The 27054-nt window shown below is 32.1% G+C and overlaps 1 protein-coding gene across 1 annotated transcript; it reads left to right on the top strand.

Moving 5' to 3' along the window:
• LOC106717257 lies at nucleotides 1–18723 on the top strand. The gene is made up of 9 exons (XM_045686286.1): nucleotides 1–916; nucleotides 4520–4665; nucleotides 6175–6223; nucleotides 9592–9729; nucleotides 11447–11599; nucleotides 11936–12114; nucleotides 17183–17386; nucleotides 17556–17702; nucleotides 18367–18723. The coding sequence occupies exons 1-9, from the start codon at nucleotides 88–90 to the stop codon at nucleotides 18589–18591; spliced, it is 2070 nt and encodes a 689-aa protein (XP_045542242.1). The 5' UTR covers nucleotides 1–87; the 3' UTR covers nucleotides 18592–18723.
• Nucleotides 18724–27054: the final 8331 nt, after the last annotated feature.

Here is a 27054-nt window from a genome sequence, read left to right on the forward strand (position 1 = left end):
GATTCGATTAACAGTTACGACTGTTTGTGATAAGTGAAGATTAGTTGAAGTTGATACGTTTTAGATAACGACAGGTAGTTATCGACAATGCACGGAATCACGAATTGTCTACATAAACTAAAAAAAAGTTCTCGTGATTCAACACTTACGACAACCAAAGACAGCGATGAAAACACATCTATTTCACCAAGCGCCGGAAGTCCTCGGGGAGCTGTACGAAATGTCGAACCGTCGAAAAGGGTACCTATTACTCAAAGGTGGAATAGTGGCCAACGTAGCTTGGGACACTCACCGCAAGAATTAGCAAGAAGTCCACCGTGGCAAGAAGAGGCCCGGGCTTTACCTATTCATTATCGACGTTATTCTTTATCTCGGTCCCAGAGTCCTACCCACGTAGATTTTCCTGGCCCTAGTTCGGCACCGAAACATGATTACAGGCATTTCGTTTCGCCGCTTTATAATGATGCGATGGACGATATAATAGAAAATGATTACAACAAATGTGATTTGTACGGAGAAATAAGTACAGACAAACTGGACCACCGCCCTTATGCGGACCGGTTTGATAATAAAGGTTTTGCACAAAAGTTGGTCGAGTGCTCGAAGTCTCCTAAAAGCAACTATTGTACTCGTGAGAGGCGTGAATCTGGCGGCAGCAGCCATAGGCACAAACACCACTCTATACAAGATTTGATCCGGTCATTTAGTAAGAAAATGGGAAGCTGGAGGCATGATACGTCCGGAAGACGCAGCTCTTGCGCGGTGCCAGCCACAAGCACAGATGTTCCTTGTAAAGAAGACGTCCGCGGCAGATCTAAATCACTCGATCCCGATCACTTGCATAGTATAATACGGCATCCTATACTTGATGATTGTGGTGAAACGTATCGAATTTTTGACGCCATCATCCAACAAGGTAATTTAGTTTCATTATCGATTAGCAGAATAAATAAAAAAAATAATCTTTGTAAAGAAAATATATATTAAACGAATAAGAAGAGAACGATGATAATATTTCCGATGTATTTTAGAGAGTAATAAGAATTTTAAAGTATGTTTCTTTTCTTTTATGTAGTACTTGTATCACGACTGTTCAGTAATAAATAACATCCTACTCTTTGTTATTACATTAAACAGAGGTCATATTCGTTATATTACGCTTGTTGTAAGGTTACACTTATTTACATCTCAAATAAATTATACAAATGCATTTACTAACTTAATTTTCTAATGTAGACCGATTGTGATATAAATTCCTTCCGTTATTCTATTACAAAAATTTTACTGAAAAAAAAAAAAAACTTTGGACTAATTATATCTATCGCTTAAGCTTAGGTTTGGTTATACTTTAGCTTAGGTTATAATATAAGTAACAAGGTTATCAAACTCACACGTTTTGTCAATTGTACGTCTGATTCTATTAAGAACAATTACAGAAACTTCGGACTACTAACGCTTCTTGTCTTATATTTTCAAGTTTTTTTATATAGTATAATTTAGTAACTAATACGCAAGTGACCATGGAACTACAATATCTCTCCTTCACGATGATTGAAAACCAAAATAATCTTGAACTAAAACTTCATTCTATATATAAAACAAATTAAAAGGTGAACATTTTGTAACAAGAATTTCTTTAGCCTGCGGGTGCGCAATTGTTATGCAAAAAATGGTAGAAACTTCTTTACTTTTCTCAAGCAGCATCGGCAATTTTTTTTACAAAATATGTTATATTTTTTTAATTCTAAATTGAGTAACTTGTTGAAAAAAAGAAAATCCAAACAAAAAATTATAAAACTAAATTCTTGAGCATTACTAACATCCTAACATTACCTTTTGATTCCAGATCAAGTACGTACTTGTCCTATATACATAGACAGCCTAAAGCCAGGCCGTGGTATTTTGTGCTTGATTTTCGTCATTTAGGCGCTGATGATGGCGGTTGTTGTGCTGACTCGAACTAATCAGAAACATTAACAGGCGCTTAAAGCCAGAACAAAAGAAAAAATATAATTTCCACGCAACGACCTATCTACCTATATATATCTAGAGTTCAGTGTGAATACCTAACCCAATCTCCGTCTTAATTGTTGTTGAGTTGGCATGTCAACCTGCAGATAGTGAGCATTGTCATTATCACGATAGTATTGTCGCTTATTATAAAACGAATTGAACATAAATTGCAACACGTCACGTCACGATCGCATAACTCTATTGTGTTTTATTGGTCCGAAAGTCCATTCGCAATAACATAGCCTTTGCCATGTCAGATTGTCAGAAGTTATTTACGTGCAGAACGATTTTCTATTGGTAGTCGTGGTAGTCGTACAAGGTATTAGTAAATATTACCGAGATAAAAATGAAAATTTTTACTTCAAATTAGTGCATCTTAATTTAAATTTACGGTCGGACAAGTGGACTTTGAAAAAAAAAAAAAAACTAAACAAATTACTATTAAACTTACCGTACCTATATCAGGGAATAATTAAGTTCAACTTTGCTAATGTAATTAACTCTTAGTTTTCTAAAATCGTACAAGTAGGTATTATTCGTGAATCTTACAAATGAAGTACCTAAACATATCTTAAATATCTTTCTAGCACAAATTAATCAGTTGTTTTAAAATAACAGTTTTAAAATCCATTAGTGTATGAAATACATGTATAAAAAAGGTACAAGCTTCATTTACATTTTCATTTAATTCTGTATACGTGCCGTGCTAGGTGCAGTATCGGATCATTGCAAATTGAAAGAAAAATATCGGGCACTTTACACCAGTTCTCGCTCAATCAATTCCATACCGAGTTGCATTTACAAGTTGCATTTATCAAAGGTCAAGTCTATTTAAAAAAACTCAATTGAATATCCTCTTATAAAAATGTGTTCACTGGTATTACGCGGTTAATATCGTTAAATGTTAAAATATTGTAGAGCTTTTGTAGCTGAAGTTTACAGTATAGTTCGACAAGTTTGCCTGGTCTGAAGTTGGCGGCGTTGTTAAACCGAAATATTGTATAAAACATTTTGTAATACCTCTCGTTCTATTAGAGAAATTTATCTCAGATAACGTAAGTTTTTGTACGAGGATTTTGGCAGTGGAACCCCACGATTAAATCCACGAGAGTACGTTCTAATTTGATTCGCAAAGACAGCTAGGAAAGGATCAGCGTGTGTTCGTAATTAACCTTGAATATAATTGTTTATTTTTACCATAACACTTACATCTTTAATTCATTTCTATCGATAATCACTTGGAAAATATATATCGAAAGCAAATTATTTAATCTGCATTTAAAATGTAACTGTAATATTTTCATTCTAATTTATTACTCTTAAACCTGAATTGGTCTCAATGTTATGTATGTGGTTTTGAGACCATAGTATGGTGCTAATTTAGAACATTACTTGTTGTTTTATGGTCTGGTGTTTAAAACCAGATTCACTAAGTCGGACGCGCGGGTTGTGCCAAATTGAAAAATTGAATTAACCTAATTACGTGTAAGATCACAAGTAACATCAATTAATGTTCCAACTAATCGCTTTAATTGCATTTTTCCATTTGACAATTTTTAATTTATTAATTTATTATAAAAAGAGATTAAACATAATCAAGGATCGATATTTTAAATTAATACATAGATGTTACCGGTAGTAAAAAAATTGAGGAGTAAAAGGTTAGTGTGGTACGGGTGTGGTATGTTATGAGAAGGGAAGAATCGCATGTGGCAAAGAGAACGTTAAGTATGAGTGTGGAGGGGTACACCGGTAGAAGGGGCGACAATGGAGATGACGGCTGACAGATTGATTTGGAGGACGGAAACCTGGTGCACCGACCCTACGTAGGTTGGACAAGGACAAGGAGATGATGACGATGTCATAGATGTTACATTCAATACTGTTTGTTCAAATTATTTCCAGCTTTGTGGATTTTCATCATGACGATTAATGTAGTTCATTCGAATTCGACCAATTTGAATGCCAAAATAACAAAACTAATGTTCCAATAACTTTTTGGGCCTTTAGAGTTTTTAAAATTTCTCAGATTCGAACAATATTGGGGTACAAAAACTGCACAGTTTATTATTAAAGAGTTCGCTTATAAATATGTTATCTGCCATTGCCTTGTTTTCCGATCATGAATACGTTATTGACGGAATCATGCATACTTATTTTTGAAATCGAAAATTCTGGAACTTTTTGACTTTACATGTTACTGGATATTACAATTCTGAGATTTACCAGTAAATCCTCTGATTTACTGATTAGTTATTTCTTAATTAGTTTTCTGATAGCCTATAATAGGATTAATCTAGGTGTTTTACTAATCGAATTGTCGTGTTTTATTTGTGTGTAAATGTACTTTTATTTTACTTTTTATTTCATTTTTTTGTAAATTTATAATCCCTAAACGACGTTTGGAAACTGCAACTTTCCACTTGCTCCTTAAGTTTGTACATGAGTATCCCACTTTATTAAATGTAAACTGTCGCTTGACCTCGTACCTTTTCTTTGTTAACAGGTGCTGAATTACGCCGAGAGAGGGCTCAGGAGGCTGCAAAGAGACGTTCTTCGCTTGATAATTGTTCTCGACCGGGTCGTCATCGCGGCTCCAATGCCCTCATTGACCCAGAACGCGCTGCGATGTTGTTCCGAGACGCTAGGGGGGTGAGTTATCTTAAATATTTTAAACTCTTATTAGCAGTACATTTGAATGATTAATAAACTGTAGATACTTTCAAGAACGTAACCGTCAATCATTGGAGCTTATAAACAATAGTTTAGGTTAAAGGTATTATTCTGAGGAGGGACATATTTAATATTCTGCGTCTAACTTGTTTATTGCTTTTCATTCTAAAAGGTTTAATTTAAAAACGCTGTATTTGAAGCAAATCGAATAAATCAACGCGTAAAAGTTTCTATTTTAAACTTAATCTAACCGCCTACAGTTTAATACATCACGTGATTGCTGGGTAGACGTGGTTAATTACACTTCGATAACAATAATTAATGTGGATAAAGAGATGAGTAGTCAAAATCAGTTTTATTTGCAACAAATAAAAGCAAAGAAAAAAACATATACAGTCAATGCTGTCATGTAAATGATAAAAAAAAAACCTATACCGCCTTATTACAAAAAATCTCAACAACTCTGGTTTAAACCCGAACTACGTAGTCTAGCTTAATCTCTAAAACCATGGTCTAAATGAATCCGTATTACAAAACGTAGACCAAACCAGAACTTCATAAACTAAGAATTTGAACCACGGTCAATCGATTATGACAGATAATCATTCGCTCACTAAATGTCATTCGATACTAAACGTTCCGTTTCTGCGAAAGTTGTAACATCTGGCTATCTTTTATCGGGTTTGTATATAAAATGGAATAGAATAAAGCACGTCAAACGGAATTCTTTTGAAAGTGCTCGCCCCGCGCGTACTTGTTTTTACGTGTGTAATTGTAAATAAACTAATTGAAAATGGATCAACGATATGCAAAATGATCTGCAAATTGGACTTCTGAGAAGAAAGTAAATAATTAATTACCTACTACTTAATTTACTACTACGTTTAAAAACTTTCTTTGATCCGGAAGAATTATTTTATTTTGTAATATTTTAGGAAATATTGCGTCAATTAGTCGCACAATCGTGCGTTACTTTTTCCATCCACAATTTTTTCCGCAAAACGTTTGGTAAATCGGTACTTTTGTCTTAAATCTTTATTCGACAATTCGACAAAAGGATCCAAACGAACTCGACGTTTATTAGGTTGACGTGACATTTCTAATATCTCCATTGTTTCAATATCTTCAATGTCTTCCATGTCCATTAAATTAACCAAATCAGATTTTTAACAAAAACCCGATAAGGCACAAAACTCGTAACTCGACACTTCTGACATAAGTCTAAATCTGTGGTCTAAATAGTTAAACCTGGGAACGCAATGGTTTAAAGTTGTTACCATAGATAGTCCAGGTTTAACGTTAAACTACGTTTTGTAATATGAATTTTAAATAAACCACTTCGAATGTAGGTTTAAACCAGGTTTTATAGTTAGACCACGTTTTGTAATAAGGCGGATAGCGTTTAACCCAGCGTAAAAGAAACGTACGTTTTGAGATTCCGAAATAGAATAATGAAATTATTTTATTAAAATAATATTTTTATTGCAGTTACCCGTGGCAGATCCTTTTATAGAAAAATTGGATCCCGATGGCGCAAGTAAGTGTATGATGATGTATTTGAAATAATAGTATCATATAGTCAGCTATAGCTAATCAACTAGTGATTAAATACTCTTCCAGGAATTAGTCTTTTCCCATCCCCTAAAGACTTCCGATTTTTGTATATTTTCAACAGTAAATACACGAAACAGTCTGCATATTGAAATTATAATAAACAAATAGTATTTTAATATTTTATAATATTTATTGAAATAACTTGGATGATATTTTCCAACACAAAGAAAGTGTAATACAAACGTGTTGTCGTAACATCTGAATTACAATACTGACATCTCTCTTATTCTTTTTGAAAACAAAAGTGATAAAAAAAACGTTCCAATACGTGTTAAGACAACTTTTTCAAGTATTCAATTTTTGAATCGTAATCCACATAAAAATTATTAAAAAATTTACTACATTATATTGCATTAACGCTTTATTGATCATATTGGTATTTTTAATGTTTTATCACTCAAGATAAGAGCGTTTTATCATTGGCTGTGTGTATTATAAAGCCAGTCGTATAAAATTTAACGGTTGCCATGATTGTAGTGTAACGGAGTTTTATTGTTGAGTTAGTCGATATATATTTTTTTTCATAATGAACCTATGGCTTTTTTCGAAGCGTCTTGATTGTGTGCGGGCAAACGTGTTACAATACTATGAAGGTGTGTTAAGTTAGTAATTTGTTACTGGACATTATGCGGTCGGTAAACTTCGTAATTATTAAAATCGTGCAAGTGTCAACTAAGACTTGCGCAGTATAGGCGTATTCAAAGGTGTCTATAAATGTATCTAGCCTAGATGCATCGCCGCGTATATTAAGCTGTTAGTTCTAGTAATAAATAGAACGTCTGACATACTCGTAGATTGAACGATGTTCTGAACAAATTGATGACAGCTATTTTGTCTTCGATTTGTTCTTTTCTTTATTAATTTCATTATTTTTAGTTCATAACCTTTGACCTACTTTTTTCAACGCGTACATATCAAGAAATAACGTACTCAAAAAATGTTTAACTTTGTATGTAACTTAAATTTAACCTTATGAGAACCTATACCAATGAACTTATTATTTAGATGTATGGATGTTGAGGAAGCAGTTGCCCAATTGTTTCCCAGTGAACTGGCTTTTTATAATCCCATGAGTTAAGAGGGTGCCTGCTTATATTATATCTAGAATATTGTATTTCATATAACCGTGTGATCTCTTCGTACAGCTATTTTTGAATTTGCTTGTTTTCGAACATTATTTGATCGCTATTGAAAATAGATATTTGATTTACTTTACTACTTTACTGGTTTCGAGTTTGTGCGTAACAATGTTCAATTCCAATTTCGAAATAGGATTTTTCATTTCATAAATAGGTATGTATAGTCGAATTAAAGAAATTGTAACAAACGTATCTAAACTGTTTTACCTTTATAAAGCTAAATCAGATGTGTTTGCGTCATCAAATTTCCAAAATAAATTCATAGACAATAAATGGCTTTGCCAGTCAGTGAAAGGTGTTACTATAATTTCCCATTTCCATTGAATCGACTATACAATAGATGTGGTTAACTCAGAGTTATCAGATTCGAAGGCACATTTCAACCACTACTATTAATACAACTATCGCAACGCAAATGGATACATTGATGAGTATGACTGTTCTCATTTAAAAAAGCTCATTGATTTATGTTTGAGTTGACTGATAACATTAAATATAATGTAAGATTTGATAGCTTATTTTATTTTCGGTTTATAACCTTGAAGGTAAATAAAATTTAGCTTTTTACTTCTTACGGTGAAACGATGTGGGAATAGTTTAGTGGTGTTTGGGAGTTTCTCCCGTGTTGTGGTTAGGCCAGCTGTCGGTCGGCGATATTTATTTTGGGACGGCAAGTTTTATATTTAGTTCGACACAGCGGTGCGGCTGCGCACCAGCTTCTGGCCAGTAGTGCCGGCGGCGGCGGCGGCGTTGCGCGCTACTTAGCTCTCTAATACCAGCACGCACTACCATGCTCGCCCTCGAGTAGTATTAGCAGTGAGTGAAAGCGGCAAGCGGGCGATGTGACGCCCCGAGCCCGCGCATGCTGCGCCTACACTACTTCTCGGACCATCCCGCCCTCGCCACCGCCGAAGACGAGGAGTCCGTCTATTCGATCGACCTAATCAAGGAGTTCGAAGCGGTCGGCCGAGCGTGGAAAGCCTTCCTCGATGATTGGCTCCTCCAAGGTGCCGGCTTGTTTATTTCGCCCACGCTAACACTGCACGTTTGTTTTCATTCTCTTCGTACGTCGACAAACGTATACTCGTACCTACGACATATTTGTTGTGCGATCCAGATATTTAGGTCGTTTTGTATAAGTGTACAGAAGATCGAAGTATTGAATATAGAGTAGTCTGTCATTATTTGATAATTTAATAGTGCAACTTTTGTTTTTAGTTCATTTAAATATTTTCTTTACGGTATGTATAGTTATGATTTATTATATTATAGTTGTTAATAGTAAAAATAGGATATAAGTAATACAAGTTATACATTATTTACTATTCTTTTCCATTGTAAATTTAATTGAATGCTATTTATTTATGTATGCAAACTAAATTAACAATTTGTTTAATATCCACTTGGAAAATATTGTTAGGCGCGTAAGAGCTGAATGTACGTCTTGCAAGGATCCTTGTGACATCATAGAATGGCCTCCAATAACTTGCGTAACAAGCTGCTATGTGCGGAACGTAAATAAACAAACATCAAATCGGTATATGTATGTGTTTCTAATGGACTGACGCGAACCGCCGCGCCGACCGTGAAAATGTTCACTGAAGAACTTTTAGAATAAAGCGCAGTCTACAATAACGACAATAGATCTTTTTTTTATGTCATCAAACAATAGGGTCATATCTCGCATTTTACATACCAACTGTTAGAAGAGTAACAATTTTACTTGTATTAGATTTTATAGCTTAAAAATATGATTGAAAATATGCCTTTAATTTTAATAATATGATTATAATAAATAGCTCATGACCTTGACATAAACATTGTGACCAAATTTTACTGAACGCGATTGTTGTGCCTTTTCTAGGCATATTGAATAATTTTTAGATTTTTCATTTAACAATATTGATTAAGTTCATTGATTGATTAATTAATTGTCATTGATTGTTATGTGATTAATAAGTAATTAAATAATTTATTAATTAATTATTTATTTATTATTTATTAATTACTTATTAATTGATTACGACTGCAACAAGTAGGTAAACAGAGACAAAGGGTTCCATTTGGCGCGTCCCTGGCACTATGTTGTTATTAATAATTAAGTTTTAAGTGATTATTACTTGATTAATTGCGTTTTTTTCTGTGATTACAGCGAGAGATGATTCGCAGATCTTCGTGAAGTTCTTCCGCTTCCACCAGTGCTACGACTTGATACCAACGTCTGCTAAGCTCGTCGTCTTCGACATCCAGCTCCTCGCGAAGAAGGCGTTCTTCGCTCTCGTCAGCAATGGTCAGTGACTGTGACTACCAACTCGATGGATCAATTATAAACGTCCCTAAATGTGTATGTAATTATATGAATAATTATCTCTGCCTCTACATCGTGCGTGCGCCTCTGCTGAGCTTCTGCTGCTACCCACCTAGGTTATTACAAGCGGACAAGATATTAAAAAGCTCGCCTAATGGTAACTGTCACCGTCGACGATATCCAGAAAACAATAGATTGGTGCCTTACCGGTCTTAAAAGACGTGTGTCTATCTATCAGATAATAAAAAAACATAAATTTTTAAAACATTAAGTCTACCTTAATGTATTTTTAGTCGCTGCAGACATCCAATGACAATATACATTTTTATAAGGCGATTGCACAAGAATAAATGTATCATAAGTCAGGTTTCCAGAATGACCATCAGACAAGGATAACGCGTCATGTAAATAAGTAGCGGGTCACTTTGTCCCGATAACATTTGTATGGAAATTGACGATATTGATTGATCCAAAGCGAATCTGAAAGAAGTTAAAATTTTCCAGGTTTAAAGAATATTCTATAAATGTGAAGTTGTAGAGTATTTGTGATGTATGTCAGAGTTTAAATGATTTTGTTATAATACATTTTTTATATTGATATCGTCATTAATGACTTGGCTAAACGCGATAGTAACAGTTCTCGTTTTGTTTGTGACATGTTTCCAATGAAACGTTTAATTTCATCGTTATAAGTGCGAAAAATATACTTGCTGAGCGAAATCCAAGTTTTAATTTTGGTAATTCATATTCGTATGTAACTATTGTTCCTTCCTGTTGTATTGACTATTGTTTTATATGTATACTAGCTGTCGCCCGCGACTCCGTCCGCGCGCAGTTAAAAAAAAACTAAATGGGGGGGGGGGTTATGAAAAATAGATGTTGGCCGATTCTCAGACCTACTGAATATGCTCACAAAATTTCATAAGAATCGATCAAGCCGTTTCGGAGGAGTTCAAGTTCGAACCCCGTGACACGAGAATTTTATATATTAGATTACTTGAGGCCTTACCATACAAAAATTTAGACAGTGTTTCAAATACATTTTAGCTTAAACATACGTCAACCCTGTTATACCGTGACTCTAACGCCCGTTGCGGATTTTTGTAACATTATAATGCTACAAAAATCCGCGACAGCGGTTATTGAAACATTATAATGCGTAGGCTTGCGAAATATGATCCATACCAATAAATAATGAAGTGTTTATACCGAAAGCAGTGTGGTATTATATATTTATGGTGAAACATATTACCACGTTGGCGTCAATAATATCAATCAAATAAACCACGTGTTACATTTAATAGTGTCTAACAGTATTTTTTTGGAGTAATACAGTTTAACTGTAGCGAATTTACCCAGCTATTTCTTATGATTTTTATTTAATTATACAATTTAATATAATAAATTAATATGTAGAAAAAAAAGAGAAAAATTTTTGACCAAAAAATAGTGATAAATCTTCAAATTTAAAATTGCTATGGCAAGTTATGCTTTTATAATTTCCTTTGAAACAGTACTCAACTCGTTTAATTGTTACACACATTCTGTTCCTTTGGAAGAAAAGAGTTATATCTCTTAACAGCTCCTATAACAGATGTAGCTCTTTACTTCAGATGTATTGTTTTTTTTAAGCAATGGCCGCGTATATATATATGTTATACGTATTTAGGTATTTTACCAGTTTGGGTTTTGTTTGCAGGCGTTCGAGCGGCACCGCTTTGGGACAGCCAGAAAGGAAAGTTCGTTGGAATGCTAACGATCACTGATTTCATTAAGATTTTGCAAATGAACTACATGCATTCTGGCGTCGCTATGGAAGAGTTAGAGAACCATAGCTTGTATACTTGGCGCGGTAAGTCCCAAGAATAATTTGAAAAACATCGACATTTCTTTTATCATTTTCATTTTCTAATAGTCTTTATCCGTGAATCCATCCTTGTAAAATTGAAATAAAAAGACCTAAGTACCTTATGTTTTCTTCCAGACAGTGTTCTACATTTATAGATATCCAGAATTTCATTTAGACCCGTGCAGCAGTTTTGGAGATTCCTTCCAACAATACATACAAACATTCTTATTAATAATATTAATTTTATTATATTGATTGTACGAATATAAACAGTTGGTGAATGTTATTTAGTCGATGTCCCTAAAGTTACTTTTCGGTGTTAATTAAATTAATTTCCAGATATACTGAAGGATCACGACAAGCCGCTCGTTTCTATAACGCCAGATGATTCTTTATTCGATGCCATATATACAATAATACATAACAAAATACATCGGCTACCAGTAATAGATCCTGCTACTGGTGATGTCTTATATATTATAACACATAAAAGGATACTCAGATTCCTTTTCTTATATGTAAGTTATTTACTATAATATTATTAGTGAGATAGACGTAGTAACACTTAGCACGGTACAGTGTAAGCGATGTAAAACACTATTAAGTCAGCGAATGACTTTTATTTTGTCTGTTTTTTTTTTTAAATATAAAGGATGACATTATGCGTGTATACAAGTCACCACAGTCAACACCCACGATGATATGAAAAGGAAAAGATTTTTTTTTTCATTTTAGATTCGTTACAGTTCTTATTACGCCCCTACTACACTAATTTACGAAAACCGAGTGAAAGCTAAAGATAGATTCCATACCGCAATTGTGTGTCTCTGAAACTGTGTCGCTTGACATATGTTAGAAACGTAATGGCGTCTCAGATAATTAGTATTTGTGCGGTTTATAAACGGAACAGGCTGTTGTAGTATTACCGCAACGTAATAACTAATCAACCGCAGTCATACTCAATTTCGAATGCAACAAACACCATATCGACGCTGGAAAGCATAAACGCTGTAACCCTTGAAATCGCGAATATGTTTTTCACACGTTAATAATTTGAATCATTATCAAACGATAATGATTTTATTATAGGTTAGCACAAACTACACAACATTGCTAAATACCGCATGCTTGTAGGCGTATCAGCTCACGGGTTATCATTTTTTGTCTCTCCTGTAAAGTTCATACATATCTTGACGTGACATCTTGTAAGTGACGTTAAAATAGTTTGGTTTAAAGATACTAGACAGGTATTTTATTTGAAAACTATTATCGTATAAGAACAATGGTTGTCGCCGGAGTAGAATGTTTTGGACGTCCCTTTGTTAATAAAAACCACTAATTATTGTTATCACTTTTCTCCAGCGATGTTTTATTAAGCTTTCTGTGAGATTTTACTCAGATTATTTGTGTAGTGGAAAGTTGTATTTCTAATTCAAATACCGAACAAAGGAATTTAATTTTACATTTTAGAATGTGATCGTATTAAATCACAGAGATAAGAATCGGTTTAAATTGAATTTTAAATGTATTTTAAATATAGTATACTGCCCTGCTAAGCGCAAAAGCGGTATCTCAAAAAAAATCGTAAAATTGATTTTTATGCCATCGGATAGCTTTAAAAAATACGCATCTACTGGACTAAGCCATTTAGCACTATCTTGTTCAAAACGTATGAAAAAACCTTAAGAAAGATTTTTCTATCTCAGTTTTACCATATATCACTAAGGGTGTTAGAGGTATATTAATATTACGTAGGCAACCAGCCGCAAATTTAAATATCGCTAAAATTCTTAAATAAATACACAACTTTTGCTTAGCCGATAAGCGGTAAGTAGGATGAGTAAAATCAGTAATGAGTTACCGCTATAATGCTTAGTATTTTAATGCTTGCATAATACGCAAATTGTTTTGAATTAGTGAGATACGGTTGCAATAGCAAAATTAAATTAGCCCTTATGGTTTTACTGGATAAGATCGAATTTCTAATACATTTTACAGTGATTTATCCCTGCCCTTGGCAAATTCGTTCGCAAATTCGTGTCATAACTTGTTTGTTTTTGTTGTGAAGAGGTCATGATATTTGTGCAAAATTAAGAAAAAAACTGTAAATTAAGGTGCTTAATGGGGTAACTTCATACATTGACATTCAGGTAAGTCCTATTAAATATTATTTTAGCATTTTGTAACCATAATCATTGCAAAATTAGAAATTTTGTGTTAAACTTTCTTGCGGTTGGCGTGCGCGCCCTCGTACGCATTCGTACTTAGCAAAATTGACCTTGATCTACCAGAACATAAAGTACATTATTTTTAATCATATTTTCCCAGCCATACGGTTATTGTTGTTCCGATGATAATAAGTTGATTTGCACTTTACATTACGTAAGTGCAATATTTTAATTTATTTCCCAAATATATAATTTGTATTATGTTTGTTAAAGATAACTAAACGTTTTTGATGAATAAAATAATTCAGTTATACTTATTAAATATTGTTACAGATAAACCATGTCGCAAAGAAATACGAAAATGATGATGCTTTTAGCACAAAAAAATAAGGCGTTGAGGGAAAAGTTTAAGGAATCCAAACAATTACAACGTAATATTAAAACGATCGATCCCGACTTTTTTCCTACTAGTGATTCAGATGATGATCCCGCATTTTCAAGATTCAACAGCAGTGCTGATCAATTACTAGCTCCGATTCTTCCTTCCTCAAATGGTTTCGACTTTGAAGATTCACATTTTTTATCGGGTCCGTGTACATCAAACGTTGATTATTTCGCTATGCATCAGGATGATCAAAACACAGAAATCGGGAATAACAACAAATCCCCTAACTCGTTGATCACATTGACAACTGTGCCAATTATTGAACATAATGATTTAAGTGATAATACTATTTGCACTTCTGAATCTCTTAGGAATAATTCAAATGTGATAAGTGTTCAATACGAAAAATCTGTTGAGAATTCATCTCAAGGACACGAAGTGACACCAAATGATAATCTTAGGGACACCGAGAATCTGACACAAAACGAGATAGCTGATGGAAATACACATAATCTTACAACTTATACTAAGGCCGGTACAATTAGGAAAAGAAAAAAAACACGACCAACCTCTCAAAGTCAGAAATGAAGTGAAAAAAAGTGAGATTAGAGAGAAACATAACGTTAAACCACCCTGTCCTGCTTCATGCAAAAAGCAGTGTATCCAAAATATATCGGAAGAGCAGCGAAAAATTATAAATGAGAGCTTCTGGAGTTTGAATGACAAAGAGAGGAAGGCTTATATGCTGCATCACACCTCAGCTAAATCTGTGAAACAAAGAACAGTAACAAGATTTGAATCAGAGGAGTACAGAAAAAAAGTAAGCTACAGTTATTCACTTAAGGACGTGCTCGGTACAAAGTATGGAGTATGTAAAACCTTCTTTTTGACAACTTTGGGCTACAAATCATCTAATGACAAACCTTTACATACGGCTTTGGCCAATTCTAACGACACGGTTGCACCACCAGTAGACAAAAGACTGGGAGCTACTCCTCACAATAAAATTGAATCTACTCCTATTAAGGAACATATAATGAGCTTTGAGCCGAGTATATCTCATTACAGGCGTGAACACGCTCCCAATCGCTTATACTTACCCAGTGATTTGACAATCAGTGCGATGCATAAAGACTTTAGAAAAAAATCCGTCTTGCAAAGTATCTTACGATAAATATCGAGGAGTAGTCGCAGAATTAAATATTTCTTTTGTAAAGCTTGGCCACGAAGAGTGTGAGGACTGTGAAGAGTTCCGTTTACACGATGATACACATACCAAAGTAAACCTTAAAGAAGACTGTCTAGGTTGCACGAAGTGGAAAAGTCATAACAAACGGGCATACATGTCCAGAGAGCAGTATAAATTAGACAGTGAGCTAAATGAAACTGATACTGTTGTATATTCTGCTGATTTACAAAAAGTTATCATGCTGCCCAGGATAGACATGTTCAAAACTGCTATTTTTACTCATAGGATAGTGGTTTACAACGAAAGTTTCGTGCCAACTGGTCGAGGCCGAAAAGATTTGAGTGTTTTTCCTGTACTATGGTATGAAGGGTTGTTTGGACGTTCCAAAGCCGAAATTATAAGTGCATACTATCAATTTTTTATTTTTCATCGGGATAAAAAAAATATCATACTATGGGTTGATAATTGTTCCTCCCAGAACAAAAACTGGACGTTTTTTTCTTTCTTAATTTATATTATAAATTCTAAGGATATCAACGCCGACAAGATTGTCATCAAATATTTTGAATCCGGCCACACCTTTATGTCAGCTGATAGTTTCCATCATAGGGTAGAGCTGTCCATAAAACGCATGAAAAACAAAATTTATGATTTCGCAGATTTTTCTCAGGCAGTTAGCACTGCAGGAAAAAATGTAAAACTTAAAGAGATGAACATGCAAGACTTTTATGACTGGGATGATTATACCACACAATATGCACTGTCTCGAATTAAACCGCGTCCATATGTCAGCGAAATGGTTGAAGTTGAAGTTAAAAGAGGCAGTTTTGATATCACCTACAAAACAGGATTCGATCAAAATGCAATTACTGCTAGCATTATAGGAAAAAAAATTTTAAAAAGTCATGTCTTGCCTCCACCAAAAAAGAAAACTGCTCCGGAAGGAATTTCAAGAAACAAAAAAGAAAATATTTTGAAATCTTTTCAAAATATAATACCACAAAATAGAATGTCCTTTTGGAGAGAACTCCCTACTTTTGACTACTAAAATTCCTTCCAAAAACCGTTTGTTTTTAAATATTTTTTTATGTAATTTCAAATTTTAATAATAAAAAAACGTTATATATATACTTTAATTGTTTTTTTTTCAAATAATACATATTTTATTCGATAGAAAATACATTCCTTTTTGTATACACACATGTTTGAGAAGAGCTAACGAAAAAGCGGTATCTCAATTTTAATTCTATAGTTTACTAAGCGGTGTAACCGTATCTCATGAATAAAGTACATTATTATACATTTTTGATAATTTAACTAATGTGATAACAAATACACCCTATATAATATATAAATAATATTTAACAAATAAAAAAAACTATACATAAAGTATATATATAACTATTTTTACATAACTTCAATTATCTCAAAACTCGCTTTCTTTGAGTTACCGCTTTTGCGCTTAGTTGGGCAGTATAGCCTAACTAAGAATATTAATCTAATCCCTGCACATATCTGAGAAGAAATTCAAAGATGTATATGAAGTAAACCCGCAATTGGTCAGCGTAGTTGACTATGACCTAGTTAGTCACCCCGATCTTGGGACAGGCTCCGAGCCCCTTGGTGGGGACGTATAGTAAGCTGATAAATGAAGAATATGAAAATTCATGCCTAGGAGCACTTTAATCACGCTACATTACTTTCTAATGTGTGCAGTGATATTAGTTCCTTACATTTCCGCAACATATCGAAGTTTTTTTTTTAACATGACGAAAGATTTAACTCATTTTGCCATTTAGAACCATTTTGATTCATCTTAATATATATTTGAACAATATTTTCAGATAAATGAATTACCAAAGCCGAGATACGTGAACAGTTTACTTCGCGACCTCGATATCGGTACAATGGATAATATAGAGACAGCTACAGAAGACACGACCATCATAGAGGCACTCCACAAGTTCGTAAATAGAAGAGTATCAGCACTGCCTGTAGTTGATAATGAAGGAAGACTTAAAGATATTTACGCGAAATTTGACGTTATTGTAAGTTTTAAATCAGGGTTATTTTTTGGACCACTCGATGAAAAAATATATCTTTAGAGATGTCTTTTTTTACAATATTTAATTTATTTTATTATTTATTTTATTATTAGTTATGTAATAATAATACTAATTTGTATTAATTTGTCTCATTCAATTTTTTATTTTGTAGAATTTAGCGGCAAAAAGGACTTACAATAACTTAGATGTGACAATAAAAGAGGCCAACAAACATAGAAACGAATGGTTCGAAGGAGTTTACAAATGCAAACTCGATGAGACCTTATATGATATTATGAAGAGGATTGTAAGAGCTGAAGTAAGTTACATTTGGATTTATTAAATTTAAAAATAAGAAAAAAAAATAAGATTTTTTTTCAACCATAGACAAAAAAATTATTTTTTATTCGCAGATAATATCAAATAAATTATAGTGACATCTATGTTTTATCTTTGTAACTAAATTAGTTTTAATAAACAAAGGTCGGTTTCTTAAATAAATATCTCTATATAAAACATATCTTCATCATTGTCGTTATTTTAGACAAAACAAAGATAATAATATGTTTTTAAACTTTTAATATGTACGCTGTAGTCGTGATTAAATAAATTTAAAAAGGGGATTTTAGTCCCAGAAACACTATGTGACGGTTTCTATTAACTAAATACAGATGGCGTTGGTTGTTTAGAAGTTCCAATGCATTTTTGAATATAAAAAAACTAGCTTTTACCCGCGACTCCGTTTGCGCGGAATAAAAAATCGAAAACGGGGTAAAAATTATCATATGTCCGTTTCCTGGTTCTAAGCTACCTGCCCACCAATTTTCAGTCAAATCGATTCAGCCGTTCTTGAGTTATAAATAGTGTAACTAACACGACTTTCTTTTATATATATAGATATAGATGTAATAAGAACCACTTAAACATGATCGAATGAAAAAATACTAGTTATTTGACTTTCTTTAACTGATTTTACGTTACAGGTACATCGTCTTGTTGTTGTTGATGATGAGGACAAAGTAATTGGTATAATATCTCTATCTGACCTGCTCAGTTACATGGTGTTACGTACAAGTGGGAAAGGGACAGATGTTCAGCACAAAGAGCATGCTTCTATCGCGGAAGGAGATGAAAACCCCGAAAAGCCTGCACAAGATCATGAGGTTAACGATTCAGTAAATGAGGAAAGCGAGACTGAAAAACAGTAAAAATCAATGTGATTGTAAGAATTTAGATTAAGAGATTATTATTATTATTTTTTTAGTTGTTTACGTCAACGCGATACGCACTATCAGACAAAGTACTTTGATAAAATTCGATGTTTTTTTTTTTATAATTGGACCATACAATAACATAGATTTTAGTGAAATATTGCTGAAATTCTTGACAGTTTTTTTTTAATAAATTAATAGGAATGTCAAATTTGTCATAATATTATTACAATAGAGGAGTTATATATAACTTATTATTAATATATTGGTTCATATAATTTCTTAATTGCTATTAAATGTCCGTAAAGTATGTTTTTTTTTTTTATAAATAATTGTGATAGTTATTATAATAAAAAAAAGTATTGTAACCTTTTAAATTTCTTTAATAGTTGTTTAAATGAAAAATAATATATTGTTTACTTTATTAATTCATTTTAATTCACTTATTTCTTTGTCGTTCAAACAAGTTTAAATATATTATGTTAATTTCTCCCAATATTTTTATAAAAATATATTTGTACCTATCTTTCTTACACGTGTATACGATTAAAAAAAAATAGAGATTTGAAGGAATAATTTTTGAATTAATAATGGATAAGTTCACCGAATAATTGATTTTTTTAAACATAATTTCTATTTTTACATAGTAATTATTAGTTTCGGCTGTTTTCTTGTTGCAAGACGAAATATTGTATTTCTTTATTTAATTTTTAAATGTTTTAAAGTGTTTGGAATACATTGTTATAAGTAAAATTAAAAACTCTCAAAAAAAAGTTAAAAATAATTAAATCATAGCATTCAAAAAATATTTTAAAACTCAAATACATGTTTTCTTCTGTAAATATATTACTAATTTAGGATTGATGTTATTTTCTTGGTACATATATAATTCCAGATTCGTACTTGATTATTAAAAAAAAAATCTTAAATGCTAACATGTTGAATTATTTATATTATATATATATATATTGAAAGTCTTCATTTTACTTATGCTTATATTTTCTAGTAATATGTTTTATCTTATTTCCGAATAAAAGTGTTTATTGTTTCAACTTCCTTTACACTTGTTTGGAATATATTGTCTCTTGTCTCTTTTTCTTCAATGAGAGTGTAAGGGATGATAATATTTGTTTGAATTGTCACTGCATTCGATACCCAAAGTTATTGAACAAATACCTTTAAATAATTATAGAGTGGACACGGATATTCCAATGTTTTTCGTTTTTTAATTATAACTTTAAGTTTTTTTTTTGTTATTTCTAGTTCTTTTGCATGGAATCTCTGATAATTTTGAGGTAAAGTAATGTTTTGGAACTTATAAATTGCAATTTTTTTTTTAAATTATATTCTAAGCCGACGACTAATCCTTCTTCAGTTTTGGTGATAAGATTATATTTAATATAAATTAATATAGATTATTTTTTACTATAATTTTTAACAAACAGCCAAGGTGTTAATGGTTACATTTTCTATCTAATGGTCATTTAGTTTTGAATATGATATAAAAAATTATTTGTATTTTTTAAATAACTTTATTATATAGATAATTGGTATAAACTAAAATTAAAATTAATACTATGTTCGGACTAAGTATAAGATAATGTTTTGTGTTTGTCGTCTCTTCGCGTCTTTGGAAAATATTTCTCAGTGTCTTGATGTTAATTATATTGGGAATAAAAAGCGCACATTCACATAAAGACACAATAAAAGTTGATTACACGATTCCAAATAAGTTGTTTCATTTTTCTACCTCTCGATAATTTTCTTACAAACGTCAAATAATAAACAATGATTATTTATATGAAGCTCGGGAATTTAAAAACACCGCATATATTCACGATAACGTTAAGATCACGGAGTGGATGCTGTCAACAACCCTCTTATTGTAAGATCACGTAATTACTCTTAGCAAAGATATAGTTGAATATATGGCTAAATTCAAGTAAAAGAAAAAAAAATCCTACAAGAAAGAAAAATACTCTACTCGACACTAGATGGCATTAGGAAGTTTAAAAAGAACATTGCTTTCCCTAGTGAGTAGTAGCAACATTATTTATAAAACCGCTATTATACACTAGATGTCGCTTTAGGCCGTAAAATGGATACTCACTGTTACAAATATTATAATTTGCTACATTTTAACAACTAAACATCTTATTATGATTTTTTACAAACACATTAAGCGTGGGTTTCAACCGCGAAAATAATATAATTATTCCTCTCGTTATCGTTGGAAAAAGGCAACATGTCAAGTATGCGAGATTTTTGTCCAGGTGTTTCGACTGTGAAAACGTAAGATGAACGAAAAGCGGACCTGATAAATGAGTACTATCCCGGAAAAACGCATTTTTTTTAAACCAATATCGATTAATGGTAAAGTACAAAATTGTATATTTGACAGTTATATACTTTGTTAGAAATGAGTTGTTATGCATAGTTTCAAGTTACAAAAATTGCAGCTAATTAAATGAAAACAATTACAGTGCAACATACAATGCAACATTGCTTTAAAGTGCTTTTCCACTAGCGCAACAGTTTAACAGCATGTTTAGTAACGCGGCCGTGTAACCCATAGGAAGGTAATGGCCACTATTATTGCTCAGTGGAAAAGAAGTCTTAAATAATACAATGCCTTTTATAAGTTTAAGAAACATTTCTCTCTTAAGGTAAGAAAATGCACTCTGTTGAATTAACTAAAATAAAACACTTTTTTGGTCCTTGATCCAAATCAGACTGTATATTTTTTCACATATTTCAAAAAGTAAACAATATACAAAATAAAATAGTAAAAATACAGTGTTCGATTTTTGGTTTGAACATATAGTTGTTTGTATTAAGCCTCTTTGCTAATCCTTGACACACTCTTTCTACTTTTACATGTTCGGATATTCGCTTATATTCCAGGAAAAGACCTCGATTTCGAGCGAGTATCAATTTTACTGCTATTACTAAAAAAATATAAAAATCCAAATAGAAAACAATTAGTATGTGCCTTATAATTTTTAATAAACGATCCATAGAACGTTAACATAGATTAAAAAAAAAAATAGGTGCAATATTTTTGATTGCCACATTCAAACCTTTGTCTAGTAGAGTTGAGTAGTTTTATATTAAATTTAAACGGAATTTAAATATTAGTTCAAGCTCTAACTGTAAAGCTATGTTTGTTCCTCACAGAATAAATTTTTCGTAATCCCTTTTAGGTCTCAACACACAGCAGGGAAAGCGAATCGGAAAAATAACGAAGCGTAATGCAGAAAAGATGAAAATAAAATGCAATTTTGCTGACATAAAATTTGGTTCCGTGTTGTATACAAAGGTACTAAGTTATGCTTCATTGGAATACATTAAAACTATGAACCATGTCAAAATTGGGTTCGCTAAGTTGAGGTTCGTTTTTGCGGCAGTGTGTTACAGGCGTAACGCTTTGCATCAAACGTCCTAGGTTTAACATTTCAAAGCGTCAGTTTTAAATTAAATTTTATTATGTACTCAAGTGAAATGGAAAATATTTGTGCGAGTAGTGTTAATAAAATTGCTTGTCATCTGGCGCTAGAAGTACCGCCGAAGGCAAAGGCATTTTTTATTCAATAGAAAAGAACTGACTGTGGAATATGCAAATTGTTTTTTGATATGTTTTTTTAATAAATACACAAATTATAAAGAAATCACGCTTTATTACCCTATCACCGCCAGTAAGATGATTAAAACTTAATATAATACATTGTTCTATAAGTTAAGTTATTTAATATTATAAAAACTGCTGAAATTTTTGTTTACTTCTCGCGAAAAATGGTATTCCTAACAATATATTTTATCAACCATATTATTTAATGTTATATTTTAATTTTACAGTAAAAATAAGAGAAAGGCCCAAAACGTTACGAAGAAATGAATAGAACTTTATTAAACGTTAACCGGTGGGCGCTGCGTTTTGTAAAGATTATTTTGAGCGCAGCGCAGCGCAAATAAAAATTAAAGCGATCTCATTTCAACTGCTCCGTCCTCTTTTCTAAGGGTAAATAATTCTTTTCCATGAAACCGAGGTAAGTGGGAAAAAAACTAAACAGAATTATAAGAACTTAAGTAAAGTGTACTGTGAAGATATTTATATCTTAATATCTCCCTGCCCTTTTCCCTTCGAATGCGGTATAGTATGTTGTATTCTCCCATATAAGATTCAGTAACTATATCTGAATATTTCCCATGCGTACTCATTCACACTTTCTTATGGATTTATTTACCCTAGTAGTAATGCACATTCATTCTCATTCATTTTTTGTTCATATATTTGGTTGAATGTTTGGACTCCCATAAGATGGATCGATGATCCGGTAGCGAATTTAGTTTCTTACCTTTACAAAGCTTAATTACAAATTATCGTGTATATAAAACAAAGTATGTTTAAATAATTAAACTTCACACGAGGTTATATTACATTTTCTCTCCATTAAATCTCTCCGATACTACGTAAAGTTGTAGTTTTTGTTGTTTTTCATAAAGTTGGAAATCTTTCATACTTTCTTCGAGTAAAGCGAGTAAAGGATATTCGGTTTCACGTTTACAATGAAGCTTCTTAGCGCTAAGGTTAATGTTGGATTATATGAAGGTATGAGTAACATCATGTCAAATGTCATTATCACATTAGGATGTATTGTCTGAGATAAAGTCTATACAATGGCTATTGCTCTTAGACCATTAATATAGCACGTAGATGCTTTTATCCTGATAACGTTGTTACGCACGATGAACCTTTTGACCTTAAGTATTTCTTTTTCATTTAACAGAGTTATTGGCGAACAATTTGAAAGGCTACTGAATGGCTTGGCTGCTTGTATGAGGCATTTTGTAGTGAGAAATTTTCGATATCGTTAATCATTGTATTGAGTAAAATTAGAAATCATCTTGACAGTGATATGAAATGTAAATTTAAATTAAAAAAAAAACCTAAAAACTAGATGTGATATAAAAATTTAATGGCAGGAATAGTTATAGAGCATTAAAATCTCCATTTCAATTCTCTAAATTTTAAAGAAGGATTTTGTTGCTGAAAATTTAGGCGAATTATGAAAACTAGTTTAAAATAATAAAACAAGAATAAAGAATGTAGTAGAAGTGCTATATAAGAAAATACTATAAAGACATATGTAAGTTTTAAAATAACTTGTCCTACGGCGGACACGCGGAAAACGTAGACTAAAGCCGCTTAGGAAATGTTAAACGTTCGAGTATTGTTAAGTCCATACACAACTTGTAAAACTCTTAAAGTTATTGAGAAGTCAAGTCAAGGTATTGAAAATTCACGCTTTGTCAAATATGGTATGGATTTTGAAATAAAATGTACGAGTATTTAACAATCATTCGTAGAGACTACTAAATAAATATAGTTCAACGGTCGGTAGATTTATTATAAATCACTTAAGACCTGAACAGCATCATTTCATGATTACTTTTTTTTACGAAAATACATAACAGGTGTGCAAAATAGAGAAATCATTGAATTTAATTTAAGAAAGACGTTACGAATGCGAATGTATTTTGTTCAATTATAGTTAGAATATATTGAAAAAGCAGTTACCGTTGGTTTCTGAAAGAATGTATCATGTTTTTCTTTATACACCATGCATCCTTTTATAAAAATAAATAGTAGTCAATCTTTGAATACATATAATGAGTATGTTTTTTAAATATTTACATTTTATCTTTATAAATTTTTGGGACCAACTGTTTTAAATAGTTATAATCACCAATAAAAATATTATACGCACCCTAACCGTTAAAGTTGTCAATACCAACTACTTGAAGTCCATATATCAGCTTTTAAATCTTACACTTTAACCTTAAACATTTTCAACTTACAACTTTAGTGTAAGTGAAATAAAAGTAAGCAATTCTTAAGTGACATTTTTAACATTGCTTAGTTTGAAGCAAAATCGATAGGATAGGACAATGTTAATTCTCTCACTAAGAATTTACCTTTGTCAATTTTAATTAAATTGGAATGAATTTCTTAACCAGTACCGATTCTACGATCGATACGGCGTAGCTCTAGCGTAGCTCTCACGGTAACGACAAGTAAACATCGGCTACGAATAATTTTTGTAAGTCGAGTTAGCTGTAGTTAAAAATAAAACTATATAATTAATATCTTATTTGTATTAATACTTAGATCATTTTTTTTAATAAGGTGTATTAATCTTTTTCTAAGATTTCATTCCGTGGTTTTATTTTTTATGTTTAGAAACAACACATGGTGCTAATGTGTATGTGGGCTAATAAAGACTAACGTTGAATGTGTTGATAATGACGATGATGCTATGATAACAATGATAATGATAATAATATTATCATCATCATCATGTCGCTCATCAAACTATGTTACTGGTATACGCTATACGTGATAATGTGAATCATGTTAGGCGTGATACTCGTAATTATTAAAAACATTGTTTTGCAAACTTTTATACACTAATTCAATGAAATTCACTGTCGATTTCGAAGTCATTGAACCAGTAATTCCGAGTCAATACGCACAATTAAGTATATACTCCAGTTTAACTAACAGTTTAGTCGCCTTTGTTGATCGTGTCTTTATTTCTTGTTATAATTGTGTGCAACTGAATTAATGTTTTTTATCTCTTTCTAATAAGGCTTAGCTTCTATGATCCAAATATTTCTGTTCTAAATTTCAATAACATGTTGTTTATACAATGTTACGAAAGTAAGGGAAGACTGATTTTTTTAAACAAATGTACACACTTCGCCAAAACCGTAACCCGTGAAATGATAATCCTCCAAGTGAAAGACAGGTTTATATTATCAGTTCTCACTCATTATAATTTTACTAAGCTTCATTGTATATTGTTTTTGCTTTTATATAAAATGCCCTGTATTTTTTACTATATCAAAGTTTCATTTTGCACATGTAGAGTTATTCAACCAACGAGTTTGCTGAAATCTGCATATTCGTTTAATTTATTTCCAGTTTGTTTACCCTTTGGATACGTACATTTAATATATTACTTGTTTGCGCGTGTTGTGTATAGTGAACGACACACGTCCCTGATGTGGAAAAGTTATACAGACTAGAATTAAAAAAAAATACACAAGCTGCTAGATTACTAGGAACTACTGACATCATTTTTAGATTTTACGCTGCCTAATAGATTTCTATAATAAAAAGTTTTGAAGACTATTCGATTTATATTTTTCCCAATGATGTAAATGTTTTTATTATTCCAGAATTATTGTATGCACAAAATCAGTACATCAAAGGATCATTAAGTTAATGAGTAAGCGGCCGTTTATAATGATGTGTATCATTAAGAGAATTTGCGGTTACTACGTTGACGAGCGCACACGATTAATGAAATAAACGTTATTAATGTATGATTAAAAAAATCGAACGAAAAAAAAAACCTGCTACCGCAAAGCGAAATGCAATTATCAAGAATGTTAAAACTGTAGTAGTTAGTTTGCTTTGGAAATTCGAGTATTTCAGTCGGCTATTGGAATTTGCCCAATTCACGTATAAAGGAAACTCTAAGTTACTTGATATGCAGTACCCTTTGACGTGGTTGCGATCCAAACTGTGCACTTAATTTCCCTGAAACCGGTATAAAGCAACTTAGTCTATACGTATAGTTAAAATATTACTCAAGGTAGAGATGGTAGAGATAACATTTACATTAAAATCGTCAAAAGAAGTACCTAAGATCTGTGTGTAACACAAATACGTAATGGCCGCCATGCATGGAAGTTAGCGTTCCGCTGTTTATTTATTTTAGGCTTTGGATGAAATTGTTTATCTGCTAAATGTAAAATTATTTTTACAATTTGTTTTTGCAAACTTCTATAAATATAAATTCGGGACTTTATCCTTGTAATCACAAAATAATTAATGAATAGTAAACAGGGTAAAGTAAATTAAATCGTTAGAAGATTACAGTTAATTTTAGCGACGGCGTGGAAATGTTTTCGAAAACAGGCACTTTTTAAAAAATAGCTTTTAAAAGAATTATCTGTTAAAAGAATTCTCAATGGGTTCAATTTATTAATAAGGGATCAGCTCACAATACGTTCCAACTGAGGAGCACGGAGCCTACTCTAAAGTTAGGGATGACTAGGCCGTAGTCAACTACGCGGGCCCAGTGTGGTATGGCTGCTTCACACATATCTTTGATTTTCTTCGCACACATGTGTAAAATGTGTATAAACAAATGTAATGTAATATATGTGTTTGTTATTTCGGTAATTAGAAAATTACATAAACTTATTATTTAATTATAATAAGTTTTCCGTAAATTTCGGTAGGTAACATTAATTCCTTTGATGTTTTCAGGTATAATTAAAATTTTTATTTCTATAGAGACTTTTATGGCTGTTATGTCGAAGTCTTTTAAAACTACGGATTTACAACTTCAAAGCTGAACAGGGTCTTATAATTTCTTTGAAGACGTT

The sequence above is a fragment of the Papilio machaon genome, chromosome Z (genome assembly GCF_912999745.1).
Source record: "Papilio machaon chromosome Z, ilPapMach1.1, whole genome shotgun sequence".
Classification (NCBI taxonomy): domain Eukaryota; kingdom Metazoa; phylum Arthropoda; class Insecta; order Lepidoptera; family Papilionidae; genus Papilio; species Papilio machaon.